General features: G+C 37.2%; 3 protein-coding genes across 4 annotated transcripts; all 3 read left to right on the top strand.

Moving 5' to 3' along the window:
* Positions 1–865: 865 nt before the first annotated feature.
* On the top strand, positions 866–7291 carry upf3a (UPF3A regulator of nonsense mediated mRNA decay). The gene is made up of 10 exons (XM_042000811.1): positions 866–1045; positions 2719–2825; positions 2916–3022; positions 3139–3237; positions 3377–3487; positions 3613–3668; positions 3771–3929; positions 4045–4178; positions 4558–4858; positions 6055–7291. The coding sequence occupies exons 1-10, from the start codon at positions 905–907 to the stop codon at positions 6241–6243; spliced, it is 1404 nt and encodes a 467-aa protein (XP_041856745.1). The 5' UTR covers positions 866–904; the 3' UTR covers positions 6244–7291.
* A 344-nt stretch (positions 7292–7635) lies between these two features.
* Positions 7636–11759, top strand: p2ry8 (P2Y receptor family member 8). Its single transcript, XM_042001743.1, has 3 exons — positions 7636–8418; positions 9720–10039; positions 10708–11759. The coding sequence occupies exons 2-3, from the start codon at positions 9747–9749 to the stop codon at positions 11414–11416; spliced, it is 1002 nt and encodes a 333-aa protein (XP_041857677.1). The 5' UTR covers positions 7636–8418; positions 9720–9746; the 3' UTR covers positions 11417–11759.
* A 331-nt stretch (positions 11760–12090) lies between these two features.
* On the top strand, positions 12091–19193 carry asmtl (acetylserotonin O-methyltransferase-like). 2 transcript variants are annotated; one of them, XM_042001741.1, is made up of 15 exons: positions 12091–12190; positions 12766–12879; positions 13125–13256; positions 13348–13395; positions 13497–13561; positions 13663–13727; positions 13968–14076; positions 14437–14785; positions 14867–15106; positions 16374–16536; positions 16662–16855; positions 16981–17113; positions 17194–17334; positions 17460–17582; positions 17975–19193. In XM_042001741.1, the coding sequence occupies exons 2-15, from the start codon at positions 12787–12789 to the stop codon at positions 18178–18180; spliced, it is 2061 nt and encodes a 686-aa protein (XP_041857675.1). In that variant the 5' UTR covers positions 12091–12190; positions 12766–12786; the 3' UTR covers positions 18181–19193. The 2 variants fall into 2 exon arrangements, with proteins under 2 accessions (XP_041857675.1, XP_041857676.1); XM_042001742.1 differs by lacking the exon at positions 12091–12190 and adding an exon at positions 12241–12292.
* The last annotated feature ends 287 nt before the right edge of the window (positions 19194–19480 follow it).

The following is a 19480-nucleotide window of genomic DNA, read 5'->3' as shown; positions in this document are numbered from 1 at the left end:
CCAATGGTGATCCGTGCTAACTTTGGGAGAAATGGGCTGTACTCCGTCTAAATCCACCGGGGTTTACACTCACAATAGGGTCTGCCGGGACCTCGACACCTGCTCCACGTTTGTCCCTAGCCACAAAGGCTCTGTGTCCACACCTGAGAGACCCGGACTCTGCGTGGAGACTAGCAGCGGAAAGCAAACTTTACTCAGTGGTGAGTTTGGGGACATTTCGTAAAAATGTAAACTTTCTCGATGTATTTGGAAAGACTGCCTCATGCTCACAGGACAGGATTTTATAAGTAAAAAAGTATTATTCCAGCTCCGGCTAACAGGGTCTTTCTGAACTCGAAACCTGTTTTCCATTTGAAGTGTGCGTTTCGTTTACTTTTTCTCAGTTCCCTGCCGGGATGTCCTCGGGCGGTCAGTGAGCCAGTCGTCATGTTATGAATCCTGCAGCTCTATGAACAACACGGCTCCCGGCAGCTCTTTCTGCATCAAGCCCCGCAGCCCGACCCGTGACCAGCATAGTGCCACTGATGGATGCGGAACACTCCACACAAAGTGAGACTATAATCGGATTATTGGCGTGGTCAATTGTTTGTCCCACATTTAACTGGGACTAAAAACAATTTCTTTCCCAACGGCTTGTATGGTTTAAGAAATCAGGCCCATTTTCCCTATTGATATAAATGCATTTCTGAAAAGCTGTTTTTGCTTCTTTTTTCCTTTTAATAACCACAAAAATACATATATCTAATAACACATCTATAAACTTGCTTCAAACAGAGAGCTATAAAAAGCGGTCCAAAACGCTTGTCCTTATGTCCTTATCTCCCTTCTCTCGCGAGATTTGAATCCTCTACCCTCGCGAGAACAGAGTAGCTTAGCACCAGCGAGGAGAGGGAGATGGAAAGAAATGAGGTCTGAAAAGGACCCGATGACCGTGGGCAAGGAGAAATGTGTCGTGGAGATACAGTTTAGGGACATCCCAAGAGAGCAGGAAAACATTCCCGGTAATCCAAAGCAGAAAGAAGAGAAAAAAGAGGTTTTCTCTAAGGTACGTGGTCGAGCTTTTGCGGTGTGTCGTATTGTTTATGCTGCGTGGAGAACAGTTATGGAGGAAAAGCGAAGGGATGGGTTTCAGCACCGCGGACAGCGACAGGAGCTGGAAGAGCCGGGTTCCCGCTGAACCCATTGATCTTCTAAACTGTCAGTATAACTCATACATACTTAGGTTTAAATGGCGTATTTCCTCTGAATGATTCTGATGTTGCGCCTGGCTTCGTTTGAAGGTTTAGTTGACATATGGCCTCACATTGGATTTGGAAACGAATACAAGAGACTGCAACAGATGATCCGCAATGCTATCCGGTCAATTTTCGTGCAACACAAAACTCCATAACGTCAGTTTTTAGTCTCAAAATTTCGTTACCTTATTATGAATCTATGCTGCAGTCAACAAAGAATATTTATTCAACTTTGTATTGGAATGGTAAAATGGTGATGGTTATTGGAGTTGTACTTATATAGCAAGTACTTTGTATTTGTAGGCTACTTGCTTTGTATAAGATATCCTAACAAAAATATTGACAATTCAAAGGTTCCAGAGCCTTCATTTAATCAAAATGTTGTTTTTTTTTTTTTTTTTTTTTTTTTTTTTTTTGTTGTTGTTTGTTTGCTTGTTTTTTTCCGAAAACATTGAGTTTATTTATCTGGTAATTCATTAAACTATGAATTCATTAATTGATAGCTTCAAAGTAAAAAAAAAAAAAAACCCATGACACGCTACCAATATTGTAGGCTATCAGACACATTATGTTGGTGTAATTTTTTCTTTATGTTCTGTTTATTTCACATCCAAGATGACATCCTGGACCAGTTGCCAGTCCATCACAGGGCAAACACAGAGAGACAAACAACCAGAGCTCTCACACTCATTCCTAGGGAGAATTAAGAGTGACTAGATAATCTAACATGCATGTCTTTGGATAGTGGGAGGAAGCCGGAGAGAACCCAAGCATATATGGGGAGAACATGCGAACTCCACACAGAGAGGCTACTGCTTGAACAGTTTTTTTTTGGGTGGTCCGAGCCTTGTCTAGAACCAGGTTATTGGTTCTAGACAAGGCTCAAACCTATGACCCTATTGCTGTGAGGCTGCAGTGCTAATCACCGCCCATGGGGTGCACTATTCTGTGAAATATTTATTTTGTGCATCAGTCCCTCTCCTTAAATAAAGTATCTGTTTCACGACCAGGACAATGCTGTTACAAATCTAAATCAAGCTTTAAGGGCTCTTTTCAGTGCAAAACATGACTTTACATGAAGGCTTTGCACTAAAGGGTACTGATATGTTTACCACTGAATTTCTATTAAGTTGACAGGCTGAAATGGGTGGTTGAAAGCATCTGTATATAATCCTGTGTAAATATATACGTGTATATAATTTTAAAAAATTAAAAGGTATAATGTATCCAGTCCTGTCGTTGCAGAATGTGTCATACTCAAAATATCAGCATTTTACACTTTCATTATGTCTTTTCCAAACACTCCATAACACTCTTTAAAACTGTGCTGCTTCAGCTGCACTTGAACACAAAAAGGAAATGTTATGCTTTTTGTTGGAGTTTCTTCAGAATACAATGTTTACAACCGTGAATCACTTTTTTTTTAAACAGAGATGAGTAATTGTCTTTAGTTTTTGGTAAATATGTAAATGACTGTTAACAGGTGGTGATTCGAAGGCTCCCACCTAGCCTGTCGAAGGACCAGCTAGAAGAACAACTTAGTCCACTTCCATCTTACGACTATTTTGAGTTCTTCCCAGCAGATCAAAGGTATGATCCATTTCATTATTTGCATGCAGAAAAATAATGTGTGTCCTAAAAATATATCTGATTTTTGTATGTTTCTGTTTGCCTTCACAGTCTCTATCCCCACCTGTTCTCCAGAGCTTATATCAATTTTAAAAACACAGAAGATATCCTGCTGTTTAGGGATCGATTTGATGGCTATGTCTTCATTGACAACAAGGGTATTTTTAATTTTTTATGAACAAAGATGTAGCTGTAGTACTCATGTTTCTGTTGTTATTAGTCGATTGTCGGTCTGTTAAATAATGAATTCCCTTGTGTGTCAATTTTTACCCAGGCCAGGAATATCCTGCGGTGGTAGAATTTGCCCCTTTCCAAAAGATTTCCAAAAAGAAACTTAAGAAAAAAGATGCCAAAGCAGGGAGCATTGAAGAAGGTACTAAAACACAGAATATGATGATAGATTCCAAACAAATATATTCCTAAATGGCTGCAGAAGAAGTTGATATTTAGATTTAACATGCTTAAGTTCATCAATGTGATTTTTATGTCTTCCGTCTGTGAAAATCACTCAGACCCAGAATACAAGCGATTCTTGGAGAATTACTCCTGTGATGAAGAAAAATCGATGGCTAACCCTGAGATTCTGCTTGGCGAGATAGAGGCCAAGACCAGAGAGCTCATAGGTACACTGTCATATACAGATGATTTGACAGACAGTTATTATTGTTAAAAGCAAATTTCTGCTAACTATGAACTACAGTTACTCCAACAAAATCCTGTTCGTTTCCTCTTTCTTGTTTGCTTTCAGCCAAGCGGACAACACCGCTGCTGGAGTACATCAAAAATAAGAAAATTGAGAAACAGGTGAGAAAAAAGCAAGGAAATCCATAAAATAAGAAATTACCTAAAGGCAATTTTTGAAATGCAAAAGAAATAAAATTTAACATGTAATATGCTTCTCAACAGAGAATAAGGGAGGAGAAGAGAGAGGAAAGGAGAAGAAGAGAGCTGGAAAAGAAAAGGCAAAGGGAGGAGGAAAAGAGGAAGAGACGAGAGGAGGAGAGGCGTAAGCGAAAAGAGGCAGACAAGCAGAAGAAACTATCAGATAAAGACATTAAGATTAAGGTAACCCATCATCACTACAAAGCTGTTTTTTGCTAACCTGTTGATCTTTCTTATTTGAGTAGTATGGCAGCATGAAGATGTGGAGTTTTTTTTTCTGTATTATTTGTATGTCCAGCTCCTGAAGAAGAGTGACAGAGATGATGATGTTGATTCAGATCGAATAAAGGACAAAAGCGACAACGGAGACGCAGACAGGCCCAAATGGGAAAAAGCTGGAGGCCAACTGAAGTTAAAAGAGCTCAAAGAAAAGTAAGAAATGTTAAATTATTTATTAAACACTGGAAAATGGGCTCTAGTTTAATTTAATTTGGCAGTACTTGGAGTGAAAAAAGGATAATTGTAAATTTGAATATGCTTCCTGTTATCTCCCAAGTACTGTCTCCTTAATTTTTGTCTGGATGTTAATGATACCTTTCGACTGAAGACTGTAGAGCATTAACAACAAAATATAAATATTATCCATAAATTAATTCTGAAATAACAAAATGTGAAACTTTTTACAATGGAGTCAGCATATACATAGGTTACTTTAATTATTTTTATTTATGTGCCAATAAATATGATCCAAACATTTATTTCTATTCATCAGCTAATATGTTGTCTTTGCAATCTATACTCTGACCACTAGAGGTCAGCCTGAGAGTGACAAGGAGCAGAGAGAGCAGCACGGGCGCAGGCAGAGAGACAAGGATCACCGAGGAAAAGACGAAGACAGGAAACGACAGCAACACCATTATGAGTTTGACAAGTTCATGCGCAGGAAAGATGAGACCAAATGGGGGAAGGGCTACTGCCAGGATCGTGCCAAGAAAGAGGGGCATCATCATAGCTATTCTTACTGTCCTGATGGTGGAGACAAAATGGGAAAGGAGGATAGGGATGACCTGAGTAATAGGAAGGAACGCCTCCGAAACAAGGTGAGCGAGAAGGTGAGCATGAGATTGGGAGGAGGGTGATTTATTTGTTTTCCATGATTTAGACTTGTAGTTATATTACAGATATTGATTTTCATGGCATGTTGCTGTTTACTCCCACTGCCCTTCCAAAACAAGTAATACGTCTTCATTCTCTTCAAGTTCTGCTGTCATGAGGTGTAACATTTAACATACTGACTGAGGGCTGTGGAATGTGAGATGTAGCTCTAAGTTTTCTTTTTATTTCTTTAAGCAGTGTACAGTCTGACCTTGGGGTGAACTTGGGATGTCCACTCCTAGGAAGACTGGCAGCTGTATTTATGTATTTGAAATGATGTTTAAATTGAATTGATTGTAATTTAAAAAATGGACAAAAACCACCACAACCCCACCAACGAATTTGGGAACTACTGTTTTGAAGTCTTGAATTTCTGATTTAGCTAACACATCTTTCCTGTATACTGTATAACCATAGGCCTTAATACAATTCAGATGGGTGAGTTTTACAAAAAAAAATCACTCTTGTTTAGTTATGAATTACTGTGGTACGTTAAGAAAAAAAATCCAGTGTTGTAAACTCGGTAAAAAATAATAAATTTTTTAAGACAATATTTTACTTTTACCATGTAATTGTGTGTAAATGATATAAGATCCAATCGTTGAATGGCTGTAATTTAACATGATGCAGCATGAGAATGCCTAAATGGCAAGCTGATTATTATTGACTATGTCTTTTAACTTAAAGAAAATCTTAAAAGATTGTTATGCTTAATACCTGAATACAAAAGAAAGAAGATACTTCTTCCTCAGTTTTCTGCATCAAAGGTTTTTGCATAATAAAATCGGCACTCATTTAAGAATGGTTGATGTTTCGAGCTAAGTGGATGAATTCCTCTCCAGCTGCTTTCCATTGCCAGATTATAGTGTGCACAACCCTAAACATGCACTGCTAATAATTACAACTCTGTTAGAAAATAGTAGTGGTGGTCCAGTGTTTGTCAGAGGTGACAGACTTCCTCTGTGATTTAATCACCCTCTGTATGTAAATAGGGGAGTTTCTGTTCTTGTTTGCCAGCTCACGCTGGGATTTACTTCAGTCTTGTAAAAGACAGAAAACAAGAACAAAACAAAGAAGTGTGGATATATTAACTGGACTACATAAACTGTGCACTGCTTCTCTCTGATATCCCTGCTCTCTTGTCTCGCTGCAGGACCGCCCAGCCATGCAGCTCTATCAGCCAGGCGCACGAAACAGGAAGCGTATGAGCTCAGCCAGCAAAGGCTACGACTGCATCCCTGTGGGCCACTCACCCGAACGCAGGACAGAGCATTGTTATGAGGCTGTAACTATGGCTATGGGGCTGGAAAGGGGGTTTGAAAAAAGCAAAGATGAACTGTGAGTCTGGATGTTTTGAGCAAATAAGAAAATATATAATATTCAGCTTTTTTTTAAGGCTAAATTGATAGTGGCTGGTTTGTCTGGTTATCATTGGGCTTTCAGGACTGAGGAGTATGGGCATTTCAAAAACAAGCTATCCTATCTGTTTTGTCATTATTTGGTGTAATAAGATTCTTAATCATGGAAGGTGATCAAAGCTGAAGCATGAGAGTTTGAATCATAAAGAAAAGAGAAGCCAATAATGTTAACTATGAGAAAGACACAATTAACTTCATCTGTCCCAGTTTTGGTCATTTTTGACAAATTAAAACTGAAATTGTCCTTTTAATGTAACTGCTACATTGACCTCAACACTTGAGACAGTCCAGTGTCACTACCTCTGGTCATGATTTGGAAGTGTTTCCCTTTTGGAGGTTTTCCACTTCCAACAGTAGTTTATGGCCTCATCTTTTCAAAGAGATCTTCTTTGTAAGACTTTGTAGAGTCTGCTGAAACGCGATGTTTCTAATGATCTTATAGATTTTTATAAAAACAAAAGTAATGAAAAAGGAACTTTCAGAAAGTGGTAATAGAAACTGCAGAAAGGAAATTCAGTGCATCCTACCACGCGTCTGGGTAACTGAATGAGAGTTGATTTAGACATCAGAGTTTTATTTCAAATATTATACTTGTGTCTTACATTCAGTCCATGACATAAGGTGTCACATAACAGATACAGATTTTTTTGTGAGCCAAGCTTTGTACACAACCACCATGAGCCAGGAAGAACACATTCTCTACATTTCTATAAAGCATTTCCTAAAAGTGAAATATGAACTTGCAAAGTATGACGCCAGCTGGTGAGTTTTGTTTTTTTTAATGCTGTGTGCATGGATTTTTATTAATGCTGTTAAGTAAATGTAATAGAAAAGTCATAAATATTCATAATATAGATATTATGCCTTATTTGAATTTTGCATGCGACCCAGCATTTCTCTGTAATATTTGGTTTTATTTGTGATTGTTTTTCCTTATGTTGTGGGAAAATAAAGCTCTATTGGTAGAACAAATTCAAGAGTATTTCAGTTGTGGCATTTCTCTAAAAATTTGGGCAAGGCCCATATTACACATTAAGAAAAAACAGACATGAGTCAGTTACGGTTACAGTAATAGTGCATAGCCCAGTGGTTTGTTGGGTGGCGTGGACAAGCCCAGCTGTAACATGAGTAATGCTAAAGGAAGAAAAGGAGAACGTAAACCTTTTTGTCAGATCAGACAGAGGGAAGACAGTATCTCTGTTGATGTGTTTTATTTACTGGGGGTGGAAGACAGTGATTGCTAAATGTTTTGTTTTGGTTTGGGTTTTTTTTTTTTTTTTGATTAAAATGGAAAACAACTCACATGCAAAAAGTCACACTTTCACCCAGACAAAGCAGAACTCTTATAATCAACAGGAAGCCAGCAGCATATGAGCGCACACACATTCCAGGAATCTTGTGAGCAAACTAAAATCTTAAATTCTCACTTCACTTTAAATATCACGTTCACACACACACACGTATAAGTGCACAACTACAAGTTTAAGTGTTTGCTGTTTGGGACATAGCATGCTTGTTCTGACACTTTTCTCACATCATCAGCATCGCTCTTGTTTCATTTTCACACATGTCATATCTACAGGTGACATGTTTCTTGTAAATCACATCAGTGATGTAGTCCCTAATAACTGAAAGTGAAATCAACACCCACTGATATACTGGGAATTCCCAAAAGATATTTTGTGGGTTTTCGTTTTTAAATTTTCCGTTAAGGTGTACTGAAAGCTCTCTCTAGTGCCGAGTCCTGCCATATTCTTGTACAGTGGAAAGTCTTTAGATGATCAGTCTGTCATGTTGGGATTAACAGGACACTAAACTTGAATGAGTAAATTTGAGTAATCTTCTAGCATACATGCCATTTGGGGAGTCTTAGATAAGGCAGTGTACCACAAATTATTTCTGAAGACTGTATCCAACATGTGGCCGTTATTACAGTTGGTAGTATCAAGGATGTCACATGGTGCATTTCCTCTCTTTGGCACTGTAGCTTGTTCAAAGCCAGTTTCCTTACCAGCCTTCCTCAGTTACAATATCTGTGCTTTCACCTACAAGTGACATTTATATCCCTACATGCGTTGTCTACCACTGTGTTCACAAAGGTAAGTTCTCAACCGATTTATACTAAGTTTTAAACTTTATGATCAGTTCGTATTTCCAGTTTTAAATCTACTGTGATGAAGTGCTATGGTACCACGTCTGTTTCATAAACTTTTATACTTTTCCCTTAACTGTGGATGTAGTTTGCTTAGCATTTTTTGTTGTCATATGTGCTCAAAGACTTAACATCATAAGTAAAAAACAATAAGGAAAAATATTATCATAATCTGCCGTATTGGAAGCACTTTCTTTTTAACGCAAAACTGGTCATCAATATTTAACATAAGTTAGTGGTGTACATAATGTGGTGTAAACATACATATTAAAAACATTATAGCCGGATAAAATAAATAAATAAAATAAAAAATAAATGCTCGGCAATGGAATCAATAACTGAGCAAAAGAAGGGGAAATAAATTAAAAACTGAACTCTTCTTTTATAAACTATTATGACTGCTATACAAAGTATTTTAAGTTATTTTTAAAGGAAAGTGCCTTGGATTTTATTATTTTTTTACAATGTTGTGCCATTTTGTGTTACCATGTCATCACTGCTGTTGTAATAGTGTACTTTCCCCTGTTTAACAATACTAAAAACTTAAAAAAGTGATTCAAGGAATTATTTATTCATATTTGACATGGCTTGTGGTGACTGCCTGCACCACCAACACCATTTCCACCACATGCAAGAGAAAGTGTTTGCATATTAACTTTGTCGATATCATTTTATTCTAATTCTCTTGGATTGGATTTCTGATTATATTCACTTTTCCATTTGTGCATACACTCTACCCTTTTAAGGCTTGTAGACAGTTCACAGACGCAGGTGTTATTCTTGTCCCTAATTCATTAAAAGAAGAAGAAGAAGAAGAAGATAAAGAGTACAAAAGGCATGCAGTGTGACAGTTGGTGCACATCACCACAACTCATGCATATCGTTTTCCTGTGTGAAAACTTCACCCAGCACATGTACTGTTACTCACACGAAAACAACAACACAGAGCAAATGAGCCCCTATAATGAATTAAGAATCATTTTCACACCTTGAGCACAGTCAAAGAATGAGTGCACCAGGTGCATCATTACCCATCATTGAGGTTTTATTGTTTTTTGTTTTTTTCTCTTCCCTTTTGCTTCTGATGTCTCATGTTGTTCTGCTTTTTCAATCAGATATTACCAAAACCAGCAGAAAACAGTCAAGATGTGCATGACATTGCTTTGGTACTTCCTGTATTATGCCAAAAAAGAAAGAAAAAAGTTAGTCTCATAAACTTTTTTCCTCTTTCTTTTTTCTGACATACAGGTGATCAGAGACAATTTTCATCCAGTCATGACAGGAAATTCTAATGGCAGCCAACTTGATAATGCCACAATATCTCTGTTTCAAAATGTGGAAACCAGCATTGCCATTTCTGTTATCTATATGATCGTCACGGTCATTAACCTGTCAGGAAATGGATTATCCATGTGGCTTCTCCTCTTCCGCACCTCCCCCAAGTCTCCCACCATCATCTTCATGATTAACCTCACCCTGACTGACTTGGCTCTTGGCACTGCCCTGCCCTTTCAAATTTCCTACCAGCTTCAAGGATACAACTGGAATCTGGGGTCAAAGATGTGCAGGTAAACTTGATAAATAAAGGGAATCATCAAATGTCTAAAACTAGCAAAATCTCCACAAGCACACACAGGATGTAATTTTTTTTTTTTTTATCTTAAGAAAAATGTTCATATTTGTCTGAGTTTCCTGGAAAGACGAATGATTTCCTGCACGGGAAATAGAAATTGTGCCTCAATTAAACCCCAGCACGTCCATATTTGTACCGATAATTCATTACTGGCTTTGAACAGAGCCATGATAGATTTTTCACCATTTCCACTCTTTATGCAAGTTGAACGTACTTTTGCATTCAGCTTCAATCTGCTCGGACAGATGTCAAAGTGGATTATCAAATCAAGTAAAATCTAGCTTTATTTATACAGCACTTTTCATGCATAAGAGCAGCACAAAGTGCTTTACATGATAAAAGCAACTGTTAAAATAATAAAAACACGAGTGCAGCCAAAGTTTATTGCAAAACAAATGAAAGCACACACACTTAATCATATTCTCTCACACACAAGCTAAATGGACATTGAGTCCCACCCCTTGACTCTACTCTAAAATAAACTGTCTCTAACTAAAAAATAACAGTATAAACAAACATGTCTTTTTTTGTCTTAAACGTTGTCTTCTTTGGCAAAAATTCTGTTTCTTTGACCTTGTTTTCTTTGTGTGTTTCTATTTGCAGTTTCCTGACCATGGTTTTTTACACCAACATGTACTGCTCCATCCTCACAATGATGGCCATCGGTATTGACCGCTACCTGGGCATAGTTAGGCCCATGCTGTTCAGACAGTACAGGAAGAAAAAGACCGTTGCTGTCCTCAGCTGCCTCCTGATGTGGGCTTTGGTCCTTGGTGTTCTGCACCCGCTCATGACCACAGACCTGACCTTTAACGTTCCTGAACTCGGGATTGTTACGTGCTTTGACGTGCTCAAGAAAAATATGCTCCCGTCTGTGTCAGCTTGGGCACGCTTCCTTTTCAGCATGGTGTTCATCCTCTTCCTCTTCCCATTCTGTGTCACAACATTCTGCTATGTCAGTGTCATACGCAGTCTAGCTAGAGATTCCAAGACAGCCCAGAAAGAGAGGGCAATTCGTCTAGCGGTCGTTGTTCTCCTGGTGTTTGTTTTCTGCTTTGCTCCCAACAACATCCTTTTGTTGATTCACAGTGTGCTGAGGCTCTTCTATAAGAAGTCCCTTTACATGGCCTACAAACTCTCCCTCTGTTTCAGCTGTCTGAACAGCTGTCTTGATCCATTCATTTACTACTTTGCTTCAAAGGATTTCAGACAGAAGTTGAGAGAGATTATGAATCTGCAAAGCCTGAGTAGTGCAGACTCAATGAAGATGGAAAACAAAGAGACTTTGTACTCTGCACAGTGTACTTTTTGAACGTTAATAGAGAGCCATATAATTATATAAATATAATTTTATGCCATATAATACTAGCAGGATAAAAGAAAAAAAGGATTGAGAAAAGAATAATATAAGGATGAGATATTAATATAGATATTAGATATTGCTTCTTGGTCAAGATTTCAAACTCAGTGAGTAATAGAAGACAAAATGAGAGACGGAAACAGGTGCCCCACGACCCTTCACTGGACGAAGCAGTATAGATAATGTATAGATGGATGGATATCTTACACACAGACCATAACAGTTTTCCCCCCAGCAAATATGTATTGTGTAAAAATGTAAATTAATGTGAATAAAATATTTGTTGTCTGCCAAATCTGTTTACTCCAACCTGTTTTTTAAAACTAATTATATATATATATATATATATATATATATATATATATATATATATATATATATATATATATATATATATATATATATATATATATATATATATATATATATATATATATATATATATATATATATATATATATATATATATATATATATATATATATGCTCCTTGAATATTTGAAAAATTTCCGCGTATTTTTAGTTGAAAACATTATTATTATCATCATTATTATTATTATTATTATTATTAGTTGCAGTAGTAGTAACATTTGCAGTAAATACACATGGCTAGCTCTGTGAGTGGATCCGCTTCCTGAGTGTGACGTCATCACGCATGCTCCATTACGCAGCTAGTCTTGGCAAACTGCTAACGCTGTCACTACTGTTTCCTCTTGACTTGTGCAGGTAAGAGAAAGTCACTCAGTAACTCTAGGAGTTGTATCTCCATAAATTAAGATATTCAATAAATAATCTGACCCTTGTTCAGTAAACCCAGTCCGTTTTACGGTAAGTTTGCAAACCAAACGTAGCAATAACCGGCTGTTCACGTGTAGTTGTAGGAACTTGGTTAGTTAAGTTAGCTAATATGAATTGGTGTTCCTAGCGTTCCGTGATGTAGGACTGCTGAGGACATCTGTATGTTTGATTTAGTGGGTTAAACATTACATGCTTGTAAAATATAAGGGTTTGTGTATTCCGTAACTGTTTTCAGTGGTACCATTGGCAGATTGTATTTCTTTGGTGGTTTATTATTTCACAACTTTATAGTTGAAAGGTCTGTCATTTACTGCGACATTTCAGTGTTCTTTGAATGCATCATCGTGTTTGCATAAAAAATGGACAAAGGACTACATGTAACGTTTATTTCAAAGTGAAACAGTCAAAGTATTCTCTTGCAGCCACCTGACTCTTTTTCCTTTCATTTTTTTTCTGACATAAATCAGGGCACATTTGTAATGTTTAACCCTGTTCACTTTCAGGAGTTAGATGTGAAGGCCACCATGGTGTTGAACCCAGTCATTTCTAAGCTTGCTGGTAAACTGGTTGTGCTGGCCAGTGCCTCCCCTAGAAGACTGGAAATACTTCGCAATGTGGTTTGTATTTTTCAAATTAATCTCATAGAATGTACTGTAGATGTTAACAGTTGCACAAAATGTTTAATTAGTAAGATAATCTTAAAACGTTTTACACAACAGCAAAATCCAGGTTCATGACTCTGCTCTGGGTTCCCATGTATATGTATATATGCATATATGCTTATTTATTATACCAAGGCTCTGTGAAACAATGCTTAATTTCTCTATTTTTCACTCATGCTTTGTGCTGTCTTATATGTCAGGGTTTGCGCTTTGAGGTTGTACCATCATGGTTTAAAGAAACCCTTGATAAAGGACTTTTCAAAGCACCTCATGAGTATGCTGTTGAGACGGCCAAGCAGAAGGCCCTGGAAGTGGCCAGGAGGATGCCATTTGTGAGTTCAAATCTTTTTGCTTGTGTAACAAACACTTGGAATTATTCACTTGAATTATATTAATGACTTATTGTGACCTGTTTTGCTTTAGAAACACCTAAAGACTCCAGACATAGTAATTGGAGCAGACACAATTGTGGTAAGATCAAGAAAGCATTTAAACATTTGCTTACTGCTTATAATATAAATCTAATGTACTTAAACATTTACTATTCATTTTGACTGTTGTCATTTGGACAGACTGTAGATGGCATGATTTTGGAGAAGCCGGTGGACAAACGTGATGCGTACAGGATGCTGTCGAGGTCAGTATAAAGTGCACGGTTTCATAATTAACATTAGAAACAAGAGACTGAAAGGGTTCTTTTAACTATTTTTCTCTGTTATCTTTATTTTTATCCTCCAGGCTGAGTGGTAAAGAGCACAGCGTCTTCACTGGTGTTGCTATTGTCCTCTGCCATGAGAAAGAAAGTACGTTTCAGCTCCATAGCAGAGATATATGTTTTTTTTTTTATCTGTTTAAGTCAGATAAAGTGATCTAGTCAAAATAGCTTTTTCAATAAATTAGTTTTTAAGATGTTTTACAAGGGCATTTACAAAGAAAAAGAAGCACACAGCAAAGCAGATGTGTATGGGGCTTTTAGGGAACTTTTTTGTTAGTTTTTCCCACCAGAGATAGCCTTTAACTTCTTGTATGATCCCCTCCCCCAGATGAAGAAGTGGATTACCAGTTGATAGACTTCTATGAAGAAACAAAGGTGAAGTTTGCTGATCTGTCTGAAGATATGCTGTGGGAGTACATCAATAGTGGTGAACCCATGTGAGTGTGAAAACTTGAACTTTCACATCCATTATTGAATTGCTATTGATAGCTCTTTATGTAGTAACTTCACTAAGCAATCGATCAATAAATGGTATTTAACTGATTGTGAACTTCACAAACCTGCTGCCTTTTGGACTTTGATGCCTGAGTTTTGTATAGCTTTGTTTGCTTTGTCTGATTCGGGACAGCATGTCTAAGCACAAAATACAAATTTAGGTTCAGGTCTCTAAGAGTGTACTTGAAGATTGATTCTATAAATTACACATCCAAAAGTGTTTATTATTAGGTATTATTAATTTGTTTCCAGTGTAAGTGCTGTACATTTGGTGAAATTAAATTTTTAAATGTGTGTGTCAGGGACAAGGCTGGCGGCTATGGTATTCAAGCTCTGGGTGGCATGTTGGTAGAGTACGTTCATGGAGACTTCCTCAATGTGGTTGGTTTTCCCCTCAACCACTTCTGCAAACAACTTGATGTTATTTACAACAACATCTCATCTGTTTCCGGCGAAAAGAGTGAGTGTGTAGATCAGATCCACAATGGCAGTCATGGCACCTCAGTACTCGCCCCGCCGCCACACACCTCACAGTCCAGCTACAGCTGTGAGGCCGAACACAGCTCCTCATCCATTCCCAGACCAAATAACCCTTCAGCCAGTCAAACACACCACAGCCAGCACAGCCCTTCAGACAGTCCAGCCCATAAGGTTTGTCTCGCTCATTATATGAACATAATCTGTCACTTTCTGTCATTGTTTAAAATAATACTGAACAATCTCCTCTTATAGGTAAAAAGAAAAGGTAATGAAAGTGAATTAGGTGAAAGTTCCTGGACGTTGGTCAACAGCTTGTCTAAACACGATGACAAAGAGGCCAATCTCCATGACTCTGAGAGTGTAACATCACCACTGATAAGAAGTACAGGACAGGTGACTGAGCTCAATGTGGGAGTGCATGAAGACGATGAACCTCGGAAAGAAGACGTGAAGCGAATCTGTGAATTGATTGATGGGTTCAAAGCCTCAAAGGTAATTTAAGTTTTCTGTGATGAGTAAATTAGTGGTGTTGATTACTGTAAAATGACAATTCACACCTAAAGTTTTTTTTTTTCCCCACGTTTGATTTGTATAAATAATGGTGTAAACCCCAAAACATTGGGATTGTATAAGGGAAGGATATGTGCTCTATTTCTTGTTTAGTTGCATTGTTTTCTGTTGTCTTTCCTGGTTACCGGGCAACCTTACAATGGCCATAAAAGTCCATTATAGATATTAAAGAAAAAGATAATGAAGTCTTATACCTAATTTTTTCCAATCTGCCTGTAAAGTGTTTTCTTTTCTACTCGTTCCAACATAACACAGTATACACTTCTTCACGCGCTTCAACACTTCTACTCTGCCCAGTTTGTTTCATGTCACCTTTTTGTCCCCAAGCACAGCTTTGGTAATTGTTGACAAAGAGCTGACTTTTAACCTTATACTGTCTCTGACTTCTTACCAGTCAGAGACAATAATTCAGATCCATTGGCCTCCATAACGAAGTGTCGTTTGAGATTTTCTTAGATGTTTTTTTCTTCATAGACCTGGCTTGTGCAAGCAGCACTGACATTTATGATACCGTGCCAACACTCTTGTGTCAGTTAAACTTTCCAACAGCCTCTTGGCAGCCATGTGTGGATTTTGCTCAACTTTTCTGCCTTGCTGACATGCAATATATAGTCAAATATTGCTATGTTTACAGTCCACCTTATCTCACTTTTCTCAAATAAATCATTTTTAGAGAGCAGAAATCATAAACTAACAGTTCCAGACTGTTTCTTACCTGCGTTACACATCGTAATCAGAGGTGTGAAATTTCTTGGATGTTTAAAAATGAAAATGAAGACATTTTCTATCTATCTAAATTAGACTTTTTTCTGTTTTTTGGTTTAGAAAATAATCAATGTTAATAATAATAAATATAAATATAATAATATAAATAACATGCAGTCTATGGAGAGATCTCATGCAATTAACATACATATTTTATTCAAGAGTCTGATCAGTTTAAAGGACGTATTTGTATTGATTTTCCTACTTTCCTCTCTAGACAATGAGATGAGTGCCTGTATTTCTCAAAATGTTAAATCTTCCTTTAGGAATATCAGAAAGCATCTGCTAGTGCAAAACTGGACTTAGCAAAAATGAAACTCATGTTGATCTTTTTAAGAGCTTTTTCAGGCATTGCCTTCCATCCCACATCAGCTTTACATTTTCTAGTCACTGCCTCTCTTCTGCCTTTCCAAAAATCTCCCAGGCACTTTTTACAGCATCCAAGCTGTGTGTGTTTGACCTGCTGCACAGCAAGTCTGGGCTGGATGCAGCACAGGTGGCCCAGCAGATCAAAGCTTCTGTTAAGGGGACTGAATGCTTGTTGGAGGCTTGTGTGTCTCTGGGACTGCTGAAGACCAAAGAGAGAGGTTAGTCAGCTCGCCCTTCTCATGATAACTATAAAATAATTACATTTTTAGTCTTTTTTTGCAGGAAACATTTAATATTAAACTTGAGATGAAATTAACATTTTTGATGGTGTGTTTACTGTCAGCATGTTCAAGGCCCGTGTACGAGAACACAGATCTGTCCACACGTTTGTTGAGGTCAGATGCTCCATTTTCGCTGCATGGATACATTCAGCACTGCAATGACACACTGTGGCCCCTTTTCTCTCACACCGAGAGCGCAGTGCAGGAGGGAACCAGCCAACGCGAGAAGGCCAAGAAATTCAAAGATATCTGTCAGGTGGTTATCTCAATGCTCAGTCAGATTTATGTGGTTGAGGTGGGATATTTTTAAAAACTTTATCGTTTTCTTTTCTTTCTTTCTTTCTTTCTTTTTTTTTTTTTACTGTTTGTTTCTTTAAACAGGATACTGTCTGTGACAGTCAAGAAGTCAATCTGAGATTCATGAAAGCCATGCACAGCTTTGCTAGAGTCACAGCAAAAGCTGTGGCAACAGCCTTTGACCTCTCTAGTTATAAAATAGCCTGTGACCTTGGTGGTAAGAATAAAAACAAAATATGCTTTTAATTATAAGAAAAAATAAGGAAAGTACACATTTCTTTGTTTTGCTTCCTCCAGGATGCACTGGTGCCATGGCGTATGAGTTTACTAAAGCTCATTCTGGACTGTCAGTAACAGTGTTTGACTTGCCTGCTGTTGTGGAGCTCAGTGAATATTTTCATCTGCGGCAAGCAGACCACAGGGTGTCGTTTGTGGCAGGTCAGTTGTCAGGGTTTATCTCTGCTAACAATACCGCCCTAGTTATTAATGTTTAATTATTCCTTGTGATGTCACTGCTTACTCTGTAACTATCACATGTATGCTTCTCCTTGTTTTATTAACAGGAGACTTTTTGAAAGACACATTACCCAAAGCAGACTTATACATCCTCGCAAGAATTCTTCATGATTTGACTGATGAGAAACTGCATATTCTGCTGAGTAAAATTGCAAGTGCATGCACACCAGGTAAGAATCTTTTTTTTTTTTTGTTTTTGACTAAACAATGAGTGCTACAATAATTAAATAAAATAATCATTATACTGAACAGAGTTTCTGATTTTAATTCTGCAGGAAAACTGTTGCAGGCAATCACACAGATTCATTTTCATGTCAAAATAATGTAATCTATAGCTGCTGCTTCATTTGATTTTTGTAAAAACAGATAAAAACAAAAAAAAACATTAGTAAAAACAGTTATTTGCATTGAACAAACAAGTTCACAACCAAACCAAAAAAAACTCATTGCTAACATAAAGCTTTATTCTTTGCTTAAAGCTGTGTAATGCCAGGAGATGAGTGGGAGCAAAACTCCCACTAATCTTTAAAGTTGTATGTTTGCATATACTTTGTGTTGCCAGGCTGCGGTCTCCTGCTGAGTGAGATCTTTCTGGACGAAGACAGAAACGGTCCGAGTCGTGGGCTCCTGCAGGCCCTCAGCATGAGCGAGGGGAAACAGAGAAGTGCAACAGAGTACATTCAGCTTTTGAAGAGCCACGGTTTCATTACAGCACATGTCAGACACACAAACAACCTCCTGGATGCAATGCTCTGCATCAAAGCATGACTGATAACATCATTAACCACGATACATAGAAGGTCTTGTAATATACTTTATACTGTATGTTGTAGGCAAAGCTGACTAAGATGAAAGACTGAGAAAAACAACACTTTTATATGTACTTCTGTAAAACAGCACAAACTCTCAAAAGTATAATTGCTTTTGCATTAACTTTTTTGTTAATGTTAAAACACGTTTTAGCTTAAAAAATTCATAGTTGAATCATAAAATCTGCTTTATTGTAAAGATTATGTCCATTGAACACTAATCTGCTCTATAACCCTGAATAATATGAACAAACTACACCGACACGTCCTTCAGTGATGTTTTTATAGTTCCATTAAAATAACACATCTTGATTAAGTTTGCTAATCTGCATTGTTTTTATTCATTTTAATGTTTTATTAGGGTTTTGTTCAGTTTAATTGACTCTGTGAAGAAATAAGTACAAAATTTTGTGGCATGAATTTAAAAGAAAGAGAAAAATAATGACCAAAATCTTCTTCCAATAAGCCTTACGATGGACTGGCAACCTGTGCACGGCCTCTCGCAGTCACTGGGACAGTCCATTATAAAAATGATCACTGCCATTTTACATGTTAAGTTTGATGATGTGCCAGTCTTTCAAATCTAATTTTTTTTTTTTATTGTGTATTTTGGATTATTTTCAGTTTCTTTCACAGGAGAGATTTTGTCCAATGATCACTTAAATCAAGAGGCAAATGTGTTCGCATCGGCAATCAGTTAACATTATTTTAAAATATGGATTTTACTGAAATCAACAAAAATCCAATGTTGTGCAACTCAAGAATTAACTGACAGGAAAGCTGCTATAGATGCGTAAAAGCTCTAAAGTTTTTTTTTTTCTTTTTACTGAATAGTTTTTAAATCACAAATGGTCTGTCTGGTTTGCCATTTGTAGTGTAATTAAAACAGTAGTAAAAAAAAAAAAAAAAAAATATTTCCTCAAGCACCGTACTGAAGCAGTTTTGAGCTGCTTTTATGTGAGTACTCCGACATTCATTGTTTCCGTATACTGCTGCTCCATGCCAACATGTACTTGTTTATACATGCTAATATAGAGATTGGATTTCTTTTACAGATTTTTTTATTTTTTTATTATTTTTTTAATTCAATATTGTGCAAACTGAAAGGATTTCCATCTACTTCTACTGCATTTATTCCTTAGCTTTAATTATTTTTAAGATAAACAGTTTTTAGGATCTTTTAAACAGAAAACAATATTCAAGGTCGAACCGATGGTTTCTATCCTCTTGGCTTTTGACACTGTACAAAATGTGTGGAG

The sequence above is a fragment of the Melanotaenia boesemani genome, chromosome 12 (assembly GCF_017639745.1).
Source record: "Melanotaenia boesemani isolate fMelBoe1 chromosome 12, fMelBoe1.pri, whole genome shotgun sequence".
Classification (NCBI taxonomy): domain Eukaryota; kingdom Metazoa; phylum Chordata; class Actinopteri; order Atheriniformes; family Melanotaeniidae; genus Melanotaenia; species Melanotaenia boesemani.
Note: the sequence above shows the minus strand (reverse complement) of the source record. Positions and strands in the feature narration are given on the sequence as shown.